The sequence below is a fragment of the Notamacropus eugenii genome, chromosome 2 (genome assembly GCF_028372415.1).
Source record: "Notamacropus eugenii isolate mMacEug1 chromosome 2, mMacEug1.pri_v2, whole genome shotgun sequence".
Classification (NCBI taxonomy): domain Eukaryota; kingdom Metazoa; phylum Chordata; class Mammalia; order Diprotodontia; family Macropodidae; genus Notamacropus; species Notamacropus eugenii.
In genome coordinates, this window is record NC_092873.1 from 317494203 (window position 1) to 317519285 (window position 25083).

The 25083-nt window shown below is 39.0% G+C and overlaps 1 protein-coding gene across 4 annotated transcripts in view; it reads left to right on the forward strand.

Moving 5' to 3' along the window:
• The first annotated feature begins 315 nt into the window (after positions 1 to 315).
• Positions 316 to 25083, forward strand: part of MGAT5B (alpha-1,6-mannosylglycoprotein 6-beta-N-acetylglucosaminyltransferase B) — a 130734-nt gene continuing 105966 nt past the window's right edge. For 2 of the 4 annotated variants that reach the window (XM_072645111.1, XM_072645113.1), the window contains exons 1-2: positions 317 to 1109; positions 6101 to 6213. In XM_072645111.1, coding sequence (XP_072501212.1) covers positions 1042 to 1109; positions 6101 to 6213 — 181 coding nt within the window. In that variant the 5' untranslated portion in view covers positions 317 to 1041. Of the gene's footprint in view, positions 1110 to 6100; positions 6214 to 25083 lie in introns of all 4 variants that reach the window. The other 2 variants (XM_072645112.1, XM_072645114.1) reach the window with 2 other exon arrangements.

The window sequence follows — 25083 nt, forward strand, 5'->3', positions numbered from 1 at the left end:
AGCAGCCTCAGTCTGGTAATCTGTCTTCCCCTCCCACCCATGTTTTCGAGGCTGGTTGTTACTAAATGTTTGCCTTGTGCAGGAAACTAGGGAGACGAGACAATGGCCTGAGTCGGAAAGATAGACTCAAAAAAGCCACAAGCACTTGGTTCTAGCGAGAGAGCTCACTTTACTAGCTGCGTCCCTAATCCCGAACAGAAGGGGGGGGGGGGGGAGGGACACCTATTAACTTTCACCACTAGGTGGGGATAGCGCCCCAGTGTACTGCCGTGGCTGCTACGGTTGGGGAGGGGGGTAAGAGGGGTGGGCAGCGGAGGCTTTGCAACCTCCACAGGAGGACACAATGCAGACTAGGCTTAGCGCAGCGCCTGGGCCAGATACCTAGGAGTGAGCAGAGCGGTAGTGTCAAGAGTACTAGGGACCAAACAGGCAACTTCTTTGGGGCAATGGGAGCATCCAGCCAGGCCCCAGAACTGCGAGGACGGAATGCGCATCGGGACGCGAGAGGAGCCAGCCTCTAGCTCGGGGCAGAGCGGGGAAGGAAGCCAGCAGGTGGACTGCCGTAGCTCACCGGGACTGGCTTCGAGTTGTTGGGGTGGCTTCTGAGATGAGGGAGCCCGAGGCGGGAAGACGGATAGCACTTTAAACACAGCCTCTGGATCCTGTATTGGAGTCCTTGAAGGGAGAAGCGTGGTCTGTAGGGAGCTTGGGTGTGCGCAGCGCTTGGTTAGCTACAGCCTGCTCCGCCCCCTCCCCCGCCGGTTCTCACCCCATCCCCACTTCAGACCCCCTTGCTCGAATTGCCGTCTTCCCCAGTTGGGGACGGCTCCCCACTCTGGGAGTCTGGGGAAGAGCGGGGCCTGCAGAGCCTGGAACCCCACAGTAACCACGTGATCCTGAGAACTTGGACTTGGGGGCGGCAGGTAGGAGCCGGGTTCGTTTCCTCTTGCTCTTCGGCACCCTGGAACAGAGCCTGGGATAGGGTTCCCACTTCCTTTGTGTGTGTGTCTCTCTGGCTCTTTTTGGAAGCAAGTTCGAACAATGATCACAGTCAATTCCGATGGGAAAATAATGGTCAGAAGATGTTTGGTCACCTTGAGACCCTTTAGGTAAAGTTCTTTAACGACCATCTGAGGGTTTTTAAAGGGACATGGGTTGGATGGGGGAGGGATGATTTCTGTCCCCCTGACTCTGGGTAGGGGTGTGCGATCCAATTAATCTAGCTCCATAGGGGCCAATGGGTATAGACTAAGGCAGGTTGTAGGGTCCTGCAAGGGTGGAGTGGAGGTGGGGAGGTTGGAGGCAAAAGACCACAGTGGAGTTCTGTCCGAGCATGGAGACAATGTCGAAGGCTAGAGGTGTGTGTGTGTGTGTGTGTGTGTGTGTGTGTGTGTGTGTGTGTGTGTGTGTGTGTGTGTGCGCGCGCGCGCGCGCGTACACTCGCGGAGGCTTTGGTCCAGAAGGAAGGGAACGAAAGCTCCACTGAGGTGTTAGCTGGCTTTGGGGTTTTTGAAAGAGAGACTGCCGAGATCGGCCTAATCCTTTCCCCTCCATAGGCTATGCAGTCTGTTACTGGCCCTCGTCTTCAGTCCGTAAAGTTACCTCGATTCTGTGCACACCGGAGGAGTCCGTGCTCCAGGTTGTGCCCTTCTCCTTTTGTGTTCTCCCTCCCTTTCCCAGCACCACATCTTTTCGTCTAATCAAATCCGCTTCTCCTAATTTCCTGTCAGTTTCTGGGTCCCTCGCATTGGGCTGAGGTAGGAGTGGGCTGAGACTGAAATATTGGGAACAGTAGTCTTTTCCCAATGGGAGATTCTCCAGGTTTGGACTCCAGAAATTGTGGGAGACCTACTACTCACTTCCCACTTGATTCTGGATTATGGAAATGGGAAGGTGGTCTGAGGACGCACAAGGCTAGTAGAGTGGACTAAGGTCCAGGAGATAGCTGAAGCAGAGCTCTGGGGGTCAAAGGGAATGGAGGCCTTAGGCCACAAGAGGAGATTAGGAGAGTGCAGACACTATCTCCCTTCATCCTCTCTACTTTGCTTTGGGGATGTGGGGTTAGGACCTGTCACTTCTGGGTTGTTCTCCTCTGCCCTAGCATTTGCTTGTCCCCATTTGTCTCAATAGATTCTTTTCTTTTGGGGAGTCCAGCATTATTCCTGAGCAGGAGGGTTTATAGGCTATGCTGGGACCTCCTAGGATTTCACAGAGCCAGGTTTGGGGGTGGGTGCAAAGATTGGATTGGAATTGAATCTATATCCAAGAGCACAGCTGCAAGAACACAAGGGATGGTGTGGGGGAGAAGGAAAAGAAGGAAGACTAGCATGGAAGAGTAGACTGGGGTAACAGGAGGGGGCTTCAGAACAGGCCCATGGTGAACACAGCAACAGGTTAGGGAGCTTGGGAACCTAGGGAGGGCAAAAGGCCTGTGCCAAGAGAAGTTATAGTCCAATCCAAGTATGACGATTACAATGGTGTTGGCTGCAAGCCAAGCCCTTTCACTGTCATCCCACCTTATATCCAATAGGCTCAGGAGACCCCTTATGGAGCTATATTTGGAAGATATTGCCCCATGGCCCCCTCCCTCTTCCCTCAGCTAGATCTCCTCCATCTTGGCAAGGCAGAACTCCAGATGACTGAATTCAATGGCCTCACATAGGTGAGCTTCATAGGCAGCCTCTGGAACAAGAAAGCAGGTTCCTAAAAAGGAGCTTCCAGAAGGAGAGTAGAGGACTGTCTGAAATTCTGTTACTCCAGAGAGATGCTATGAGATAAAAGGTGATGAGTCCGGAGTGGGAGGGTGTCTCTAAGGCTAGATTCATAGGATCATTGAATGTTAGAGCTGGAGAGGATCTTAAGAATCACTCCGTTCAATTCTTTAATTTTGCAGAATAGAAAACTGAGGCTGAAAGATAGGAAGTAACATCCAACTAACATGCAGCAAATTAGTAGGGCATGAAACAGAGTCCTGAGCTTTTTGGCCTTAGTAGAAAATCCTCCTGTTCCCTTCCTTCCAGGAATCTTGGGAGGTCATTAAGTCCCTTGCCTTTTTTCCATTGCTGTGAGAATTAGAGACCTCTTCTCTTTTCTGCTATAAACTACAGATGAGGCCAGTGTCTTAGACTGATGAAAAGGGATGAGGTTAGAAACCAGAGAGAGAAAGCTGTAACAGACCTTCAGGACCATGGAGAGCTTCCAAGTTCTTTCCAAGCAAAAGCTGCTGAAGACAGCCTCATACTTCAGCATCAAATGCATAGATGCATTTAAATAGATAGGGGAAGGAGAGAGAGAGAGAGAGAGAGAGAGAGAGAGAGAGAGAGAGAGAGAGAGAGAGAGAGAGAGAGAGAGAGAGAGAGAGAGAGAGAGAGAGAGAGAGAGAGAGAGAGAGAGAGAGAGAAGGAGGGAGGGAGGGAGGGACAGAGAGAGAGACAGAGAGAGACAGAGAGAGACAGAGAGAGACAGAGAGAGAGTCAGAGAGACAGAGACACAGGAGAGACAGAGAGAGACAGAGAGAGAGACTATTCCTTGAGTTTCCTCTGCTCTTTTTGTTTCCTTTTTTTCTCCTACTCCTCACATCTTTCTGATGTCATATCCCACTATTTCTTCCATCACTCCATGATAGTAACATAGTTCTTCTTGTTGAGTCAATCCCTACTACATGCACTCACTACATGCACTATTTCCTATCATCTACTCCAGCAAATTTTCTCCACTATTGCTCCCCCTCTCTTTAATATTAAATCTGTCCTTATCTATTGGTTCCTTCTCTGGTTTTTGAGGGGTTTGGGGGAGCTTTTTTGGTTGCTTTTTTTTCTTTACAAATATGTGTATCTCCTTCACCCATAGAATCTTCATTAGATCATATTATTCCTGAGAACTAGTACACAATATGTCTCTTACCCTTCTCAATTAAACTTCTTGAAAATGCTGTCTACAAACTTGAACTATTGCAGTAACTTCCTAATTGGTCTCTTTGACTCCCCTCTCTAACCCATCCTCCACTCAAGCTGCAATATGATTTTCCTAAAGCTTATGTTTGACCATGTTACTCCACTATTCAATAAACTCCAGTGACTACTTATTACCTCTAGGGTAAATTATGAAGTATTTTATTTGACATTTAAAGTTCTTTATAACCTGATCTCTTCCTATCTTCCCAATTTTTTTTTTACATTCCACACTACTCTTCATGAACTCAGTAGTACAACCATTCTGGTCTACTTTCCATTCCTCACAGCGTGACACTTCATGTCCAGTCACTGTTTTCCATCCCTGGAATACTCTCCCTCCCAACCTCCAGCTCTTAGAATCTCTGGCTTCCTTTGAGACTCAGATCAAGCACCACTTTCTCGAGGAGGCAAGATGTGAGGAGATAAAAAAACTCGTTTAAGTTTGTGTGTTGAAGTTGGAGTAGGGAGATAAAATATGAGAAGTGAGAAAATGGTATACCCTTATGTAATCCTATGAAAGTTCTAGCTTCAAGAATAGCCCAATATTATGGAGGTATTACTACAACCTTTAAAAAGAATTATGGCTATATAGACAAAGACAACAGGGTCCAATGCTAGCTAGAGGTTAAGTAAATCACTCATTGCTCCCTACCCTTCCATGTTTTTATGTATATAGTTCTAGGTAGCTGTAATTAATTGCATACTTGCTTGCACACTTCCATGCACACCTACTTACATTTCTTCAAAGATATATATGTGTTCTAACGGCCCTAAAAGTGTAAGTTTCCCAAGGGCAAGAACCATTTCTCCTTCCATCTTTCCCCAACCTCTTCCCGGTCATCCTTCCTGCCAGTGTACATAGGAAGATTTCCTTAATACAATTCAATTAATGTCACTAATTAGTTTGTACAAGTGGTATTTTAGTTTTAGTGTTTGAGGTAAATATACATTTCTATCAGGTTGAAGTATGGGTTGAAAGTCAGCAATGTCCATGTGAATAAGAATCAGATTTGAGTTTCTTCCTTCCAAATCACTGGTCATTGTCTGGGGAGATACTCTCAACTGATTATAATAATATCTTGTGTTACCATGGGTTTAAAATGCTTCCTTGCAACAATTCTTTGGGGTAAGTATGCAAGCACTGTTATCCCCATTTTATTGATAAGGAAACAGGCTCATAGGGGTGACTTTTTTATGGTTGCATAACTAGAAAGTGTCGGTCAGGATTTGGGAATGAAGTACAGGCCTGCTAACATCACATTTAATTTCTCTTCAATATATCACTTTTCCTGTCAAAATTATATCTAACATCATATAGTGAGGCAGAGACCCTTTTGGCTTTGAACTGTGAGGAAACTAGTGATATCATATAAGAAGATATTTCATTTCAGATATGAAATTTGAAGTGATCTAAATTGGGAAACTGATGGAATTTTGCTGAGGTACCAGCATTGAAGCTTACTAAAAATCCTTAAATGTATCAGTTTGCCAGAATTAAAGACTCCTTCTCCCTCCTCCTTGAAAAGCAAAGTATTGCTGAAACTGCCATGACCACAATAGAGATTCTTTTCATTTTCCCAACTCATATGTTTTTGTTCAGTCATTTTTCACTCATGTCAAACTCTTTGTGACCAAAATGGATGAGGGGAGCTAAGGGTGTTTTCTTTGAGTGGGTTCAGTGTGCAGTGAAGCTACTGCTGCTTCTACACATCATTCAGGGTACAGTTCTCTAGGCCAGGTGATAAAGTGGGATGGTCTATACTGGAGGGAATGTGGGCCCTGGGAGAGGGAGTTGGAAGCTTAGAGTCTGGGAAGAAGAGGAGTATGTTGGCATTGGCATAAAACCTTGACTGAGGCATGATAATTCTGACTCTTCTTAGAGATCTTCATCACAACAGTGTATGAGAAGCCCTTTGTAAACCTTAGTGCAATATCAATGTATAGTATTAGGGTATTAAAAAGCTAGTACCACAACCCAGGTCTCATCCTCTGGTGGTCATTCTGAAATGTCAGAGCTGCCTTCTATCTAGTAAATATGTGGAGCTCAGGTACATATTGTGTTCAGCTCTACTATGAATCCCAGGGCAGAGCTTCATGGCTGACCAGCCTTTGCTTTGCCCTGCCCCCTCAACCCCATTCCCTTCCAGGCTATTTGTTCTGGGAATCGGTTTCTTCACACTCTGCTTCCTGATGACATCACTGGGAGGCCAGTTCTCTGCCAGACGCTTGGGAGATTCACCTTTTACTGTCCACACTGAAGGTACCTTGGGCAAGGAGCCTTTGTTGGGGGGGAGGGGGTAGGAATAAGATATGGGTGTATATATTTGTTGGGGGATGGATGGGAGTGTTCCTGAAAGTACAGGTCTGGTAGTGACCTTGCTTTCCCGCAGAGAGGGGCTATACATAGATCTGCATGGAGTATATGGGGTGGTCCTGGCCCATGGGTGAGAACTTCTGGGGATACAGATTGGTGGGTTGAAGCTGCATGAACAATGTGTGTGGGTGCGACTTGCATGCTGCTTCTGTTTGAGCAATGAAGTCCTCTAAATATTTTCTGCCCTATGTTCCCATGCTAATGTAGGCAAAGAATAAAGATTTGTTCTTTGAAGAATAAAACACAATGCTTTGCACTTAATAGGCATTTGATAAATATTTGCTCAATTACATTGAATTGAAAAGCATTTGCTTCAATGGCCTTTAAACACAGCTTATCTCTGTAACTCTATAAACCCCTGTGATTTTTGCTCATCTCAGGATGGGGCTTTGGCTTTCCTTGAAGGCAGAAAGCAGATCTGTCCAGGGACTAGTTTTTCTTGTCTCTGACAAATTTTGCCCTCTTTTCTCTGTCATGTGGCTTTTAAGGTGATCTCAGTGATCTTTTCTAATAGCTTAAGGAATGTTCCTCTTGACAAAATACCATCTCATAAGACTTATAACACTATGGAATGTCAGAGCTAGATGGGTCCTCAGGGACCATATGGTCCAACTCCTTCATTTGACCAAGGAAGAAACTGAGACTTAACTAGAAGAAGTCAGTCAACAAGCATTTTTTAAGTGCCTACTATGTGCCAGGCACTGTGCTAAGTGCTGAAGTGACTTTTCCAAAGTCACAAAACTGGTTAATGTCAGAGTTGGGCCAAGTGTCCTGGTTCAGATATCTTTGCTATTTCTACTAAACCATGGTGCTGAATGGGGAGAGAAGAAATGATGGATTATATTGTACAACATGGCACTCTGGCTCATTCTAATTTTTTTTGAAGAGTTTTGTTTCTTGGGTTATGTTTGCAGCCTTCTGTTCTAAGCTATTAATTCTCATTCCAATTTCCTCCTTCAAAGTCCAAATTTCATTTATATTTTAATTTTTTTATCTTTTACTTCATTTATTGCAAGTACTCTTGCAGTTCTTGTGTGGCTAAGCCATTAAAAAAATAGTGAGTCTCATAGTTGCTGTGGAGTTATTCTCTTCTAAGTTTTCTTTTTAGGCAACTCTTTATATTGCCAAATATAAATTACAAATTCTTTCCATTCTTCATAGTGTTTGATGTCTCTTTTTATTTATACCTCCTGACTCAGTTCTTGATTTGGGACTTTGTGCCATGGTAAGGCTCTGCCCTGACCTCACTTTTCTTGATTCTTGCAACTGGCTTCTTTTACACTTTCCTTAGTGTATTTACACTCAGAGAACTTGCAGGCTTCAATTCACTGTCAGAGATTTTTGATTTGCTGACCCTGATGAAGGTACTAGATAGTCTTCTGTTTGCCCTGAGATTTCTTGCTCAGGGCACTGGGTAGCTTCTTTCTCTTGGTGCTTCCCCAGAGAATGAAGTAGTCTTTTATCCTCTGGGGTTTACACAGTCAGATTTCAACATGGTCTTTTGCTTTTGCTTGGGACTGCCCAGTCTCACCTAGTGTTTCCCTTTTGGGCCTTCCTTGATCAGAATTCTCAGTGATTTCTGTTCTCCATGGTCTTTCTTTTTTTGTTTGATTGGTGTTTTATTTTTATTTTTATTTTTATTCTGAACTAAACAAAATGAGCATTTCTATAAACATTGTTGAAGAGAAAATTTTACATGAAATTCTGAATCTTTATTATCAGTTAACACACATTTATTAAGTCCTTACTATTTGCCAGGCAACATGGTAAGTAGTAGGGATGCAAAGAAAGGCAAAAAAGTGCCTAATTCACTTTTTATTTCTGGAGATGAAAGGTAAACTATTAAGTACATACTAGTTATATATAGGGTAAAGTGGAGGTAATCTCAGAGGGAAGTCATTAATGTGGCTTCTTGCAGAAGAAGGATTTTAGTTAAGACTTCCTTTCTCCAGGGAAGCTAGGATGTGGAGAAAAGGAGGAAGAAAATTCTAGGTTTGGGGGACAGTTGGTGAAAATGCATAAAGTCAGGAGATGAAGTGCCTTGTGCAAGGACCAGCAAGGACCAGCAAGGAAGCATTTACAAAGGAGTACGGTGTTAAGAAGACTGACAAGGTAGGAGGAGACCAGGTTATAAAGGGCTTTAAATGTCAAACAGAGGGTTTTATATTTGTTCCTGGAAGTAGTAGAGAGTCACTGGAGTTTGTTGAATGGGATGACAGGTAACATGGTCAGATGTGAACTTTAGGAAGATTTCTTTGGTAGTTGGACAGGAGTGGGAAGAGAGCTGAAGAAAGAGGTTACTGCAATAATCTATATATGAAGTGTTGAGATCTTGCATCAGGATGATAGCAGTGTATTCATCTTTCATTGCCAAAGAAGACCATGTCATCAGAGAACTAATTACATGACTTGTACTTGACTTTGTTTTGAGGGAGGAAGGGCTATGCAGGTCACTAGCCTCACTTCTCCTCCAGAGCCATCTGAATTCAGTGACCACATATTCATCAGGATGACTGGAGCTGACCCAGGATGAGGCAATTGGGGTTAAGTGCCTTGCCCAAGGTCACACAGCTAGTGAGTGTCAAGTGTCTGAGGTTATATTTGAACTCAGGTCCTCCTGACTCCTGCACTGGTGCTCCATCCACTGCACTACCTAGCTGCCCTGGGTAGTAGCAGTATCAGAATTAAAAAAGAGGTATAGATGCTGTTAAAGTAGCATCAATAGGATTTGACAGCCAACTGGATATGAGTGAGAGAGTTAGAAATTGAGGGTGATACCTAGATTGTGAGCCTAGATGACTGGGAGAGGGGGTGGTTCCCTTTATAGTAATAAGGAAATTAGGAAGAGGGGAGAGTTTTGGGGAGGAAAGACAATGAATTCAGTTTTGAATATGCTGAGTTGCACACGTTTATAAGACATCCAGTTGGAAAGGTCCAATAAGCAATTAGAGATGTGATACTGGAGATCAGGAGGGAGGTTAGGGCTGGAAAAATAAATCTGAAATTCTTTAGCATGGATATGATAATTTAATCTAGGGGAGCTGATGAAAATATCAAATAAGTTCAAATGAAGGGAGAAAAAGAAGAGGACCCAAGAAAGAGACTTGAGAATCTCTAAGATTAATGGAAAGACTTGGAAGAAGATCCAGCAGAGGAGACTGAGAAGGAGTTTTTAGATAGGAGAACCAAGAGAGAGCAGAGAGAAAAGAGTTTCAAGAACAGGGTGATCAACAGTTTCAGAGTTTGCAAAGAGGTCAAGAAGGATGGGGACTGAGAAAAGGCCATCAGATCTGGTAATTAAGAAATCAGTGGGAGGTAATTTTTGAGAGCACAGTTTCAGTTGAATGATGAGGTCAGAAGCAAGACTGAAGTGTTAAGAAGAGAATGAGAAATGAAGGAAAACCACTTGTAGGTGGTTTTCTCAAGGAGTTTAGCCACAAAACAGAGGAGAAATATAGGACAATATGTTGCCATGATGGATAGAACAAGGGGGGTATTTTTTGAAGATAGGTGACGCATAGACATGTTTGTAAGCACCAGGGAAATGGCTAGTAGACAGGGAAAGATTAAAGATAAGTGAACTTGCAAAAGCAAGAACAAGCTTGCTTTTCTTTCCAAGAATATAATAATAAAATATATTCATTATGCTATTTGTTGCTTAGTTGTATCTCATTCTTCATGACCTTACGGACCTTACTATCCATGGGGTTTTCTTGGCAAAAATACCAGAGTGGCTTGCCATTTTTATCTCCAGTGAATTAAAGCAATTAAGGCAGAGGTTAACTGACTTGTCCAGTTTCAGGGAACTAGTAAGTGTCTGAGTCCACATTTGAACTCAGGAAGATGAGTCTTCCTGACTCCAGGCCCAGAACATTATTCAGTGAATGACCTAGATGCTCATTCGGCTATATGATTATACGAAAACATCTTATTCATCTATTATATATTTTTATTTATATGTACACATACATATATATACATATATATTTCAACATGTAATTTTTAAAGCTGTCCAACTTTTTGCATTTCCTTATGGCTTCCTTCTGTTCTCTTTTCTTTTTTTGGGTGTGAAAGAACCCTATCCATATCTCCCTCTTATTCATCCTCTTCCCACCATTTTTTTAAAGAGAAAAATATCTTTGTAACAAAATTGCATAGTCAAGCAAAAAAAAAATCTTACATTCAGCATGCCCCAAAATGTCTGTCTCATTCTTCTTCTTCCGTCCATCACCTCTCTGTCAGGAAGTGAGTAGCATCCTTTTTCATCAGTCCTCTAGATTCATGGTTAGTCATTGTTCTGAGCGGTACTGCTAGGCAAAAACCACAGTTAAGTGATTTCTGGGGCACAATTCCAAATTGCTTTTTGGCATGACTGTACTGATAACAAAGTTTCACCAACAGTGCATTAATGTGCTCCAAATTTTTTTTATATGTGCCAATGCCTGGTGTGAGGTAGTACCTCAAAGTTGCTTTAATTTGAATTTCTTTAAATTCCAGTGATTTGGAGGGTCTTGTAATATGCTTTTTGATAGATTGGAGTTCTTCCTTTGAGAGCTATCTATTCATATCCTTTTACAATTTTTCTATTGAGGAACAGTTCTTGTCCTTACCAATTTGATTTCATTCCTTTCTTATATGTCTTGAAAATGTGACTCTTATTAGAGAAACTTTTTACAAAGATTTTTTCCCCATTAATCCTTTCCCTAATCATTTTCCCTTCACAACTAAGCAACAAATAGCATAATGAATATATTTTATTATTATATTCTTGGAAAGAAAAGCAAGCTTTTTCTTGCTTTTGCAAGTTCACTTATCTTTATCCCTGCGTAATTTTTCCCTGCAAAAGAAATGCATTTCTAACTGCATTTGTTTTGTTTGTGCAAAACCTTTTTAACTTCATGTAATCAAAATTGTCCGTTTTATCTTCTGATTGATTCTCTCTATCTCTTGTTTGGTCATGAGCACTTTTCCTATTTCTATTTCCAAAAGGCAATTTCTTCTTTGCTCCTCTAATTTTTGATATGACCTTTTGTATCTAAGTCATGTAGCCCACTTGGAATTTATCTTGCTATGTGGTATGAGATTGTTTATTGTCTGTCAGACTGCTTTCCAGTTTTCCCAGCACTTTTTTGTCAAATAGTGAGTCTTTACCCTAGTAAATGAGATATTTGGATTTATAATACATTATGCAATATTTATTTGTTTCTGAGTATTATATACCTAATTGGTTCTGCCTATTAACTTTAAAATTTTTTCAATAATACCCAATAGTTTTGATGAGTACTGCTTTGGAATACAGTTTGAAATATGGTATTGGTAGCCCCCTTGCTTCCTAGATTTTTTCATCACCTCCCTTGAGATATCTTTTTTGTCCTTCCAAATGAATTCTGTTATCTTTTCTAGCTCTATGAAGTAATGCTGTGAAAGTTTGATTGGTTTGACACTGAATAAGTAAATTGATTTAGGTGGTATTATCATTTTCATTATATTGGCTTGGCCCCATGACTTAAATTTGTCTTTATTTATATAAAGTGTTATATGTGTTTTGGTAGGTAGACTCCCAAATATTTTACATATTCTGTAGTTATTTTGAATGGAACTTCTTTTTCTTTTTGCTGAATTTCTGTTGGAAATATACAGAAATGCTGTTGATTTGTGTGGGCTTATTTTATATTACACAACTTTGATGAAGCTATTGTTTCAATTAATTTTTTTAAAATTGACCCTCTATGGTTCTCTAATGTTTTCTCTCCATATTATCATCTGCTAAAAGTGATAATGTTTCTTCTTTGCATATGCTTTTCTCAATTTCTTTTTCTTATCTTATTGGTATAACTGATGTTTCTAGAATTATATCAAATAGAGGTGAAAATGATCATTTTTGTCCAGTCATGCCTGACTCCAGGCCCTTCTATTCTCTACTATCTCCCAAAGTCTGTAAGGGGCAGCTAGGTAGTGCAGTGTCACATTGTTGGCTGAGGATTAAAAAATCATGTTCCTAGGGATCATCTCTAAAGGGGCCATGTGGTATATATTATAATGTATAATAATATATAAAAGAGCACTAGATCATAATCAGAAGATCTGAGTTCTAATTCTATCTAGGCCACTTACTATAAGGATAGAGCTGGACCTGTGATTTCAACGGAATAGGAAATTATCTGGATGGGGAAATATGCCTACCAATGTAGTTTGGTGGCTTCTCTACAATTTACAATCAGAGAGTTTCCCAAAGCACTGAGAGATTAAGTGACTTCACTTAACCTAGGCTCACAAAGGTGGGATGCTTCAGAGTGGGAATTAAACCCACATATTCCTGGTTCCTGGTCTGGCTCTTTTTCTGGACTTCTATCTATCACTGTCACCATGCTGCTGCTTTATATACGTTTGACAAATATGAATTTTGCCATATCCCCTAATCCTTCTCACTCTCCCTTTCTTCATTTGTAAAATGGGACAAATGAGACATACACAACATTATAGCAAAGGTGTCAAACTGGGCCCACTGCCTCAAGTTGCTTGAAGAATCTTCAATGCACCCCATAAGATTAAAATGTAGTTGGGAAATGTTTAATAAAATAAAAATACAATATGACAGATGGTGTTCATTTGTGATTTTCTAAGTGAATATCTTTCTCCTTTCTATTTGTTTGACACCCCTGTCTTGCAGAATTGTTGTGAAGATCATGTGAGAAGGTATAGAAAAACTTCCTTTACCAATTCAGGTTGGCTTCTCTGTAACTTGAACAACTAATATATAGTCTTAGAGAGTTGCCTAGAGCACTGAGAGGTTAAACTGCTTTCCAAGATTCACATATTAAAGGTGGGGATTTAAACCTAAGTCTTCTGGACTCAGAAGTCACCTCTGTATGCACTATGCTAGGTTGTCTGTCAAGTCCTAGTTTAAGGATTCTTTTTTTAAACCATGTATTTTTCGAGATTTTAATATTTTGTTGTTTTGAACTTGAAAACCATCAACTAAAATGAATATTTCCATATGGAAAGAATAAAAAAGAGAGCCCTGCATATGAAACCATGAATCTCTAGTATATATAGCTTATTTTTAAGTGCATAATAAATACAACACGTTTGTTTCAACATTGTCCTGTTTGTCTATGTCTATGAATTTCCTTCTGTCCTTTAAATATTTAAAAAATGTTTCATTGACACTTTTTAAGATTTCTGTTCTTTTTTATTTGGCATCACAATTGTCAGTCTCACCTTCTCCCTCAATTTTCTAGCCTACCCTGAAAAAAAATCCCTCTTTTACAACAAATATGTATCGACAAGCAAGACGAGGTCACACATTGAACAAGTGAAAATGAAAGCATGTTTTGTCATTGTTTTTCTGGAACCATAGTTCGTGAGTGCATTGATCACAGTTCATAAATTATTAAAAGTTGCTTTTCTTAACAATGTTGTAGAAAAAGCATTGTTTTTCCTAATTCTGCACACTTCACTCTATGGTTCAGTTGTTGTTCAGTTATTTCCAACTCTTCACAACCCCATTTGGAATTTTCTTGGCAAAGATACCTTCTCCAGATCATTTTACTGATAAGGAAAATGAGACAAATAGGGTTACCTGACTTGCCAAGGGTCATACAACTAGTGTCTGAGGTCAGAGTTGAACTCAGAACGATGAGTTTTCCTGACTCAACACCACTCCGCACTACCTAGCTGCTCCTTACTCTCCATTACTTCATCCAAATCTTTTCAGATTTCTCTGATTCTCTTCTTTTCATCTTTTCTTACATCTTTACCTCTTTTCTTACCCTTCCTTCAAAAATACTATCCACTCTCTTCTTGTGCCTGCTGTTTCCATGGCTAGTTAATTGTATTTCTGCACCAAATCTCTTTGGGTATGTATGTGTATTCAACTTTCCTTTGACTGGTTCAAATAAGAGACATTCATATGATGCCTGCTCCTTGTACTCCTTCCTCCACTTTTACATACTTTTCTTCTCACACACCTGATTATGAGAAAATGTAAGTTCCCCCTTCTTTCTTGCTCATTTCTTCCCTAGTGTATTCCCCTTTTTCCTCCTTTTACTTTCTTCACTTAAAACTACCAAAATTAAAACAAAACCATGAGCTTGTCATATGTTCGTCTTATTTAATTCCCTTTGTGACCCATGAAAACATTCAGATTCTCCCCCATTAAAATGTAAGCGTTTCATAGTTGTTTAGCTCTTTCCAATTGTGCAAATATCATTTAACATTCAGCAAGCATTTCTCAAACATTTACTACATGCCAGGCAATGTGCTCAGTATTGAGAATACAAAGGAAGGCAAAAACAAATTGCTGCCCTCAAGGAGCTCCTGTTCTATTTGGGGAATATATATATATATATATATGTATAAAAATACATATATATTTTTTTCCTGTGTTTGCTTTTCAAAGTTTCAACTCTCCTCTAATCTTTTCATCAGAATGCCTGGAAAAAATCTTATACCATTAAAGTTCATTTTAGTCACTGTAGAACTGTACTTAGTCTCTTAAGGTAAGTCATCCTTGATATTCAGCCTTTGTCCTTTGCCTTTTAGAATGCTGCTTTACAAGATCTTTATAGCTGGGAGTTATCAAGTGTTGTGTAGTTATGATTGTTAGTTCCTTGGTATTTAAACTCTTTTTAAAAATTTCTTTTAAACAATCATTGTTAATTTTTAACATTCATTTTTTTAAAATTTTGAGTTCCAAATTCTCTTCTTCCATCCAGCCCCTACCCCACCCACTGAGAAGGGAAACAACCTATCAATTATTAAGAATTTGACTCTTGCTTTCTGGATGCTTATAGTATTTTCACTTTTACTTGGAGATTCTGAATTTTGGCTGTGATATTCTTAGAGGTTTTCAATTTCAGGTTTTTTCAGGAAGTGACTAGTAGATTCTTTCCATTTTTCATTTTGATTTCTGGTTCAAACAGATCTAGGCAGGTTTCATTTAGGATTTCTTTTCATAAAAATCTACTTTTTGTTTGTTTTTGAGCATTCATTTAAAAAAATTCTGAGGTTCGAATTCTTTCCCTTCCTCCAACCCCTTCCCTACCCGTTGAAAAGGCAAACAGTATATCAGTTATACATGTGAAATTATGCAAAACATACTTCCATGTTGCAAAAAAAATGCAAGAAAAATAAAGTAAAAAATTATACTTCAGTTTGCACTCAGAATTCATCAGTTCTCTGATGAATAGCATTTTTCATCATGAGTCCTTTGGAATTGTCTAGGATCGTTATATTGATCAGAGTGCTTTCACAGTTGATCATTGTTACAATAGTGCTGTTACTGTATACAAGGTTCTCTGTTCATTTGACTTTGTTTCAATTTATATAAGTCTTTCCAGGTTTTTCTGAAAACTTCTCCTCTTCATTTCTTATAACACCACAGTATTCCATCACAAGTATATACCACAATTTCTTCAGTCATACCCCACTGATGGATATCCCCTCAACTTCCAGTTCTTTGCCACCATAGAAATACCTGCTATGATTTCTTGAAACATAATTTCCAGGTGTTTTTTTTAAGGAGGTGGGGCTTGGTTACAGTTTTTAAGGAGTATGATTCTTAAATTGCTTTTCTTGGGTCTTTTTTCTAGGTCAGTTTTTGATAGCAGATATCTTATTTCATTTTTTCAATATTTTTTAATATTTCTTTCTTTTTTGTTTTGGAATTAGTCAATTGTTGGCTCCATTCTATTTTTGATGTAAAATTTTCTACCCTCTGTTCTAAGCTATTTATTCTTCTAATTTTTTTTCCTTCAGAGATCTTATTTCATTTTTTAATCTTTTGATTTATTTCATTCAGATACTCTTATAGTCTCAGTGATTGGGCCTTTTATTTTTTTTCTTTCCCTGAGATTTGGCTTATAGTTGTTATGAACTTATTCAGAATACATGAGGTGCCCTGTCAGAGTACTCCAGGCTTCCAACTCCCCTGAAATAGAGCACTGCTAGACTCAGGTACCCTTTGGTCAGAACATTGACAAGCTTTAGATCTATAGGCTTACCTCACAGATGTTGCAGGTTTGGTTCCAGACTACCAAAATAAAGCAAATGTGGCAGTAATGCGTGGATTTTTTTTTTTGTTTCCCAGTTCATAAAAAGTCATGCTTACACTATACTGTAGTCTATTAAGTGTTCAATAATATGTCTAAAAAACACAATATACATACCTTAATTAAAAAATACTTCATTGCTAAAAAAAAAAATGCTAGCCATCATCTGATCCTTCATTGAGTCATAATGATCTTTTTGCTGGTGGAGGATCTGGCTTCAATGTTGACTACAATCAGGGCAGTGATTGTTGAAGACAGGGGTGGCAATTTCCTAAAATAACACAACAATAAAGTTTGATGCATCTGTTAACTTTTTGCAAAAGATTTTTTGGTAGCAAGTGATGCTGTTTAACAGCATTTTACCCACAGTAGAACTTCTTTCAGAACTGCAGTTAATCCTATCAAAACCCTGCCACTGCTTTATCACCTAAGTTTATGTAATACCTTTCAATGTTGTTGTGTCTCAGGCCAGAAGAAAGGGAGAAAAATGGGGAAGGGCTGGCTAGTGAAGCAGTCAGAATACACACATTTATTGATTGTTTGTCATCTTATCTGGGTGTGGTTCGTGGTACCCCAAAACAATTTATAATAGCAACATCAAAGATCATTGATCACAGAACATCATGACAGGTGTAATAACAATGAAAAAAATTAAAATGTGACACAGAGACATGATGTGAGCACCTGATGTTGGAAAAAGTGGTACTAATAGATTTATTTGATACAAGGTTGTCACAAACCTTCAGTTTGTAAAAAACAGAAACAAAAACCACAATATCCATGAAGTACAATAAAATGAAGTATGCCTTGTATTTACTTGAGCTCTTGCTGTCTTCCATGCTAGGATCCTTTTCCAAATGCCCAAAGTCTTCTAGTTACCTTTTTGTACAGACATGGGATAGATGAAAGTGCTTATTCTTGTTTCTCTTTGGCTGTCTTGATCATTACTCAATATGCTGTCCCTTTTTAGATTTTTTCTGGAGTACATATGAAAGTAGAGAGCTCCTCAATGATTTTTCATGTTGTCACCTTAATGGAGAATCTCATGTTGAGATTTGTAAATGTCCAGATTTTTATAAGGCATTTGACAAAAGCTTTCATATCTTTGTGGAAAATATGTTGATATATGGTCTAGTTTGGAGGTATCAAGTTTGCATGAGACCTGAACCAGATTAAATATAATTGGGAAATGTTTAACAAAATAAATAAAAATACAATACAACATAGAGTCAATATGTTGCTAGAAGGGATTTGTTTCTATTCGATTTGACACCTCTACTCTCTCTACATGATAATAACATTAAGTAGATGTGGACTTAGTTGAATGACCAAACTAAAAGATAGTTGTTTAATAGATTGATATCAGTTTGGAAGGAAGTCTTGGTTGGAGTATCACAAGGATCCATCCTGGAACTTGTGCTAGTCAATCTTTTTATCAGTGATTTGGATAAAGGCACAATACATATATTCATTAGATTTTCATAGGACACCAAACTTGGAAGAATTGCATATTAGATGGTATGATTAGTATGATTATAATCAGAATTAAAATAGATCCCCAAAGTCTAGGATAATGAACCAAGTCTAATAAGATGAAATTTAATAGTGATAAATATAGAGTCCTTTACTTCAAATTTTACACTATCAACTGAAGAACTGTGAGATGCATAGATATAAGTAGATAATTTGTGATTTAAAAAAACCTTGCTACATTCTGCGATTGAATTCCGTAGTTCTTTCTCTGAATGTGGAAGGCATTTTGCCTTAGAAGACCATTGGGAATTTGTGTGTGTGTGTGTGTATGTATGTATGTGTATTATGTTTTGGTTTGTTATATGATTTCTCCCATTTATTTTAGTTCTTCTACACCACATGACTATAATGAAAATGTATTCAATAGGAAAGTATGCGTAGATCCTATATAGAATTGTATGCCATCTTGGAGAGGTAGGGGGGTGGGTAGGAAGAAAAAAAATCTAAGTTTTATGGTAGTGATTGTAGAACATTAAAAATGAATATATTTAAAAAAAAAAACCTTGGAATTTCAGTGGATTGTGGATTCAATAAAAACTCAATTGTGTGAAATGGCAGTTAAAAACAAAAACAAGCCCTGCCACAACCTTAGGCTACATTAATAGAAGCAAGAAGAATGAGGTGGGAGTAATAGTCTTGTTTTACCCTGTTGTGTTCAGACTCTGTCTGTAGTGGAAGAAGGATTACACTTATTCTTCTTGGTCCCAGATGGCAAAATTAATGTTAAGTGAGTTCCAGAGAGGCAAATTTCAGCTCAACATAAAGGAAAACTGTTTATGAGAACTTCTACAATATCTCTTATTCATCCCCTTATTTTCATTCGTAACTCTCAAAGTCCTTGTCATTTCCCTGTGGGATTGTTATAGTACAAGCCTACTTTGTTTTATATGCTTTGCTTTATTGTACTTCACAGATATTGTATTTTTTACAAATGGAAGGTTTGTGGCAACCATATATCAAGCAAGTCTACAAAACTAATTTTTCCAATAGTATGTGCTCACATCATGTCTCTGTGTCATATTTTGGCTATTCTGCAACATTTCAAATTGTTCACTATTATTACATCTATTACGGTGATCTGTGATCAATGATCTTTGATGTTACTATTGTGATTGTTTTGGGGTGCCATGAACCATGCCATATACAACAGCAAATTTAAATGATAAATGTTGTGTATTGTCTGATTAGCCATTCCCCATCTCTCTTCTTTTCATTGGACTCTCTGTTCCCTGGAACACAACAACATTGAAATTAGCCAATCAGTAAACCTACAATGGCCTCTAAGTGTTCAAGTGAAAGGTAGAGTCAACAGGTGCAGCAAACTTCAATGTTGTTTTATTTCAAGAACCTTCAGCAACCACCACTTTGACCAGTCAACAGCCGTCAACATCCAAGCAAGACCATCCATCAGCAAAAAGATTATAGCTTACTGAAGGCTCAGATCATGGTTAGCATTTTTTAGCAATAAAGTATTTTTAATTAAGGTATGTTCCTTATTTTTCAGCTATAATGTTATTGCACACTTAATAGACTATAGTGTAGTGTAAACATAACTTTTATGTGCACTGGAAAATTAAAAAATTCAGGTGACTGATTTTATTGTGATATTCGCTTTATAGTGGTGGTCTGGAAATAAAAAGTCAATATGCCTAAGGTATTCTCATAGTCTACAATTTGGTATCCTTGCCTCTGATCTAACCCCACTCCAATTTATCTTTCATTTGAGAACTCTGAGACACCAATAGATTTGTGGTCTCATTGATGAGTATTCCCTCCACTAGTATAGATCATAATCCATCTTCTATACAGATGGTTAGAAGGCAGCAGTTCACAAGAAATGTAGAAAGACCTAGAAGAAAACCTTCAATCCAGCAAGTAGATCTTCCACAGAACAGCTGTTGGAGAGCATGGCCAGGATTAGGATGAATGGATGGGTTGCAATCTGCACTGGTGATGGGTAGAGCCATCTCAATAAGATTATAGAAGCTTTGATGTCTTGAAATAAGAGCATAGGTCTTGGGCCTATTATTTTCTTGTTCAAAACCTTGAGTGCCTCTCTATTGTCTATAGTATAAAATGTAAAGTCCTCATACTATTAAGGCCCTCTATAATCTGGTTTCAACTCACATTTCCAGATTTATTTTATATTACACCACATTTTGCATGCTCTGCTACAACCAAACTGTATTACTGTTTCCTCCCACATCTTGGCATCCCAGTTCCTGCCTCCATGAATTCCTATAATGTCCTTCTTCCTTTCCCCCTCTCCTTCTCAAAATCCTTGTCTTTCTTCAAGGTTCAACTCAACTGTTGTCTTCTTTACAAAGCTTTTACTGATTCCCCTAGTTGTTAGAGCTTTCTACTTCCTCATTTTATTTTTTATTTAATTACCTTAGGGATAGGGGGGGAAGGGCACTTGGAAGGCACAGTATTGGGTGAATTTTATTTCTCCCCACAGATGTAATCACAGAAGGTAACAAGCAGATAATAGAAATCATGAAGTGATATGCTGGTGAGGTGTGAAGATATGTCTGTATCCTGTCATTCTTTTACAAAGTGTGTAAAATTTTTTCCAGTAGAATTTAAAGGGTGGATGGTTATTGGCTGGGGGAAATTTGTCATACTCCTGGAGGCTTTTAAAAGACTAAATCTGCGGAGTTCTGGAGGTTGCCAGTTTGAGGCAAAGAATAATTATGTGGAATGTGACCCCTTTCCCTCTAACAAAGGGTGGGTAAAGGAGAGAAAGAAAAGAGGATTTTCTGTCTTCCTTCTTCTCTTTTAGGCCTTGACATCTTGTAGCAGATGCTTCATTCAGCAGAATTTAGAGAGTCAAGAAGACCAAAGCAGGGAGCAAAAAATCACTTTCCAAATAGAGATACAAGCAGCACGTAGAGCAGGAAGCAGCTTCAAAGAGAAAGACCTTTGGCAGCAGAGAAAAGAGCTGATTAAGAGATAATGAAACTAAGTTATAGAGAAGAGCAAGACCAATATTCTGAGCTTGTCCTGACTCAGGCCAGTCGTAGGTAGTTTAAGTCCAAGAATGAGATGAAATACTTGAAGGTGAAACAGTTAACAAAAGAAAATTTACTGAGCCATAGCAGGGGAGAGTTATTCAACAAAGGATATGCTTTGAGAACTCAGTGAATTGATTCAGCTGAGAAAATCTCATCTGCCTCTAAATAGTTTATGGTAGTCCACCAACCAAGTATTAGAGAGGACCTGGTGCTTTCTGTGGGTGTTTTATACTCAGGTTGACAGGAAGTGACAATAGCCTGAGCCTTTAGTCCGTTGAATAAATCAAATCTTGAGAATAATTTCAATACTTAAAAAAATACTTACCTAACTTGCAGGGGAGGGAGAAGGAATTAAGATATTTCTCTCACCAAACCAGGGACACTGAACACATTGGCAGCAATATGAGAAATCCCAAGAAGAGAAAGGATATCAGGGCCAGGTAATACCATGAGCATGAGTTACTTTGACTACGTCTTCCCAATGTATGTGTTCCACTACATTGTACTCTTAAGTTTATGCTCACTCTTCTTTAATGTGTATATTTGCAAAAGAACATGCCCCAGGTTTAGGGAAGGAGGATCATTGACTACCAAGAAAGCAATCTAGGACGTCTTGAATATTTGGCCGTGTGTACTATCTACACACATCGGGATCATCTAAGACTTTCCATGTTGCTACTATGGATGATCTGCATGGACTTCTGAACTCTGTAATGATACTGTTGATCTTAGTTCTTTCAAGTTATTTCTGAGATTGTCTATGATATTTTTCAAGTTTCTTGACTTCGTTCAAGAGAATCAAGAGTAAGTAAAATGAATTCTGTGAGTTTCTCCTTTCCACATCCCACTCTTACAAAGAATACCTTTCTTCACTTACTGAACTATCCCCTCAATTGTTCCTTCCACTCTTCAGGCACTGGAAAGTCACCAAGGCAAATGTCTCTTGGATTATTTCTGAGTTGAAGACATTTTTTTGCTTTGAGGATGCTCCTTGTTACCATTTGGTCAAAATATTCAGGTATCGAGCCCCAATTTCCTTTTTATAGTATATTGTTAGTATCTTGAATAAGCTGGACTTGGGTGCAGTCAGCACTGACATGCCAAAATGTTCACTGGGTCTGGATGTGGCAAAGCCAACATGTTGTAAGGGCAACCACATTGGCATACCCAGGATGGCTGCTAGCACAGGTTCTTAGATCTGCTGTATTGGGAAAGATAAGCTATTTAAGGGGTCAACAATCTTTTTTAATTAAATTCACTAGTTCAAGGGAAAAGTCAGTACCCTAAACTTCAGAGAAAATACAAACAGAAAATATAAGCAGAGAAATAAAGACCGACAGGATTGTACTGCTTGAACCAAAGCAATATTGCTATACACTTTACATACATCCCTGGGTTGAGACAGCCTTTACATCTGAGCAGTCGGGAGGTCTGAATATATGGCTGCTCAGAGTCTCAACCAGGAAATCAAATAGTCTTTCTCATAAGGGAACCCCCAAGGCAAAATACTAACTCAGAGCATGTACATGTACATATATATGTATGTATATATATTTCTCAAAGTTAGATGGCATCACAACCCTTGTGACTCAGTACCTAATTAGAAACTAGCAAAAGGTATGAAAGCCTTCCTATAAGCAAGCCTGTCTTAAGCAAGTTTCCTTTAATGGGCTCCACATGAGGCCTATTAATCGGTGGAGATGTTAAATCCCATTAACATTACACATGTCCATTCTTCTGTTGACATCAACAACTTAATTAGGAAACTACAGATTCACTCTAGTGTAGCCCTTATATAGATGGTCTTTGTCATGTGGTCCGTAGTAATTTAGCTCTATAACAAGCTTTAATGGAATTTTCTTCAAATGCTTTTTTATGGAAGGACTGGAACCCAATGATCATCTGAGATCTCCTGTCTAGTAAAATAATACATTTTACATTCTCAGTCTTCACCATAACTTCTTTGTGGGGACCTATAATCCAAATGGGTGAACCTGAAGCAAATTTGTAAAGAAATATGCTTATATGAGCAAACTACTCAAAGATATCACTTAGGAATATATGATCAAGGAAAAAAAGCAGAAAGATAAGATAGGTCAGTTTGATATAAACCAGGGGTGGGGAGCCTGTGGCCTCGAGGCCACATATGGCCCTCTAGGTCCTCAAGTGCAACCCTTTGATTGATTTGTTCTGTGAAGTTTGGATTCAGTCAAAGGGCAGCACTTGAGGATCTAGAGGGTCACATGTGGTATCAAGGCTGTAAGTTCCCCACCCCTGGCTAAACTCTTTGAAATCATTAAGAAAATTATGAACCAGTGTTGAAAACTCTGGTCCATTGCCTCAGACATATACCACTATTGGCTTATACAGACTCAAGCAAGCCTTTTATGCTACTGACCAAGAGAAAGATAGTTATCAAAACCCTTTTACATTTGCCAGCAGAGGACTTTTTGACAGCATGACTCAATATCCAATTTACAAATTGTAATTATTGACTCTAAAATGTGCTGTCACTGAGTTGAAAAACTATATATATGGAGTTTAATTCCAAACTTGAGTGAATAACAATATATTGACCTATATTTTGACATCTACCCCAATTGGGTGCTGCTTGCCAGAAATGGGGAGATTTAACCAGGTTTGAGGACAGTAGGAAGATAGCTATGAATGAAGGATCACTCCTTTCTCCTACATTCAAGAGGAGAGTTTTGGGCTAACCTTTGCCTCATATTGTACTGAAAAATGTGAGGCCATTTGCAGATGAGAGTTCCTTCTCTTTCCTTGTTTCTCATCACATCACTCAGATGTCTTCTGCTACTATTTCCTCCTTCATCTCTATTTCACGTAAGGAGGTCGCTTTTCTTTCCAAGGCAAATTCCCTTCATATATACAAGCAATCCTATTCCATCCTGCTTCCTCCAACAGATTGCCCCCCTCTACCATCCCCACTTTCTCACTAATCTTCAATCACAACCTATCTACTGGCTACTTACCTCCTGTCTACAAACATATTTACAGTCTAGGAATATGATTCTCTTCTGAGAATCAGACTAGAAACCACTTTCTTTAATAGCCAGACTCTGTAGTGGATAGATCCCTAAGCCTGGCATCAGGAAGACCTGAGTTCAAATCCACCCTCAGGAACTTACTAGCTGTGCGACTATGGACAAGTCACTTGACTTCTGTCTAGTTCAGTTTCCTCAGTTGAAAATAAGGATTAAAAACAGCACCTATACGTCAAAGGATTGTGAGGATCAAATGGGATATTATTTCTAAAGCACTTAGTACATTGCTTGGCACCAAACAGGTGCTTAATATCAATCAATCAATAAACCTTTGTTTAATAAATAAATTTGTTTAGTAAATGTTTGTTTACTTCCTTTCTTCTTTGATCATTCTGGGAAGGAGGGAGTCCACTCCTACCAAATGCTTATTACAAAAAAGATAATCACAGTTATTAGCAATCATTTATCAAAGCAAGCAGTAAAATAATAATTAGGGAAATTATGTGGAATAGTTTATCAATAGAATATACAAGAGTCAGGGAAATCTTTCTAACTTAAAAGCAAGATGAAATTTCAGCTAAGCTGAGGAAAGGACAGTTTTGCCCACAATTAACAGTCTTTGTAGGGAGAGGGTGCAGGTAGAATGAAAGGACATTTAGGGTTTCTGGATCCTCCCTACAAGCCTATGGCTCTGGGGCCTCCTCTTGCCATTTAAAATCTGTTTCACCAAGCCCATGTAGGGACAGGGCTATACCTGCATAAAAGTTATTTGACCTTAGGCTTTAACTCATAGTTGATACTATTTGGGTGAGAGCCACATTTTTCTGTTGACTTCTGCTTTGGGGTTAAAGAAAATGGGGACGATGGACTCATAATCAGTATGAGTCTCAGTAAAGAGACACGTTGAAGGAGGCTTATCGTCTGTCTCTGGCCTTAGATCTGAGAAGCTTTGCTAGAAACAATCAGCAGGATGAAGCCCAAGTTCACTGCCAAGATCTCCCTTCAGGCGGTAGGGTTCTTTCTGCTAAGTACTTGGCTATGCAGGGAAGACATAAAATAACAGAACAATGGCAGCTGACCCCTGATTTAGTCATGGAGAGACTGGGCAACCTGCCTGTTTATAATGTAACTCACCCATCCCCATCCTCACCA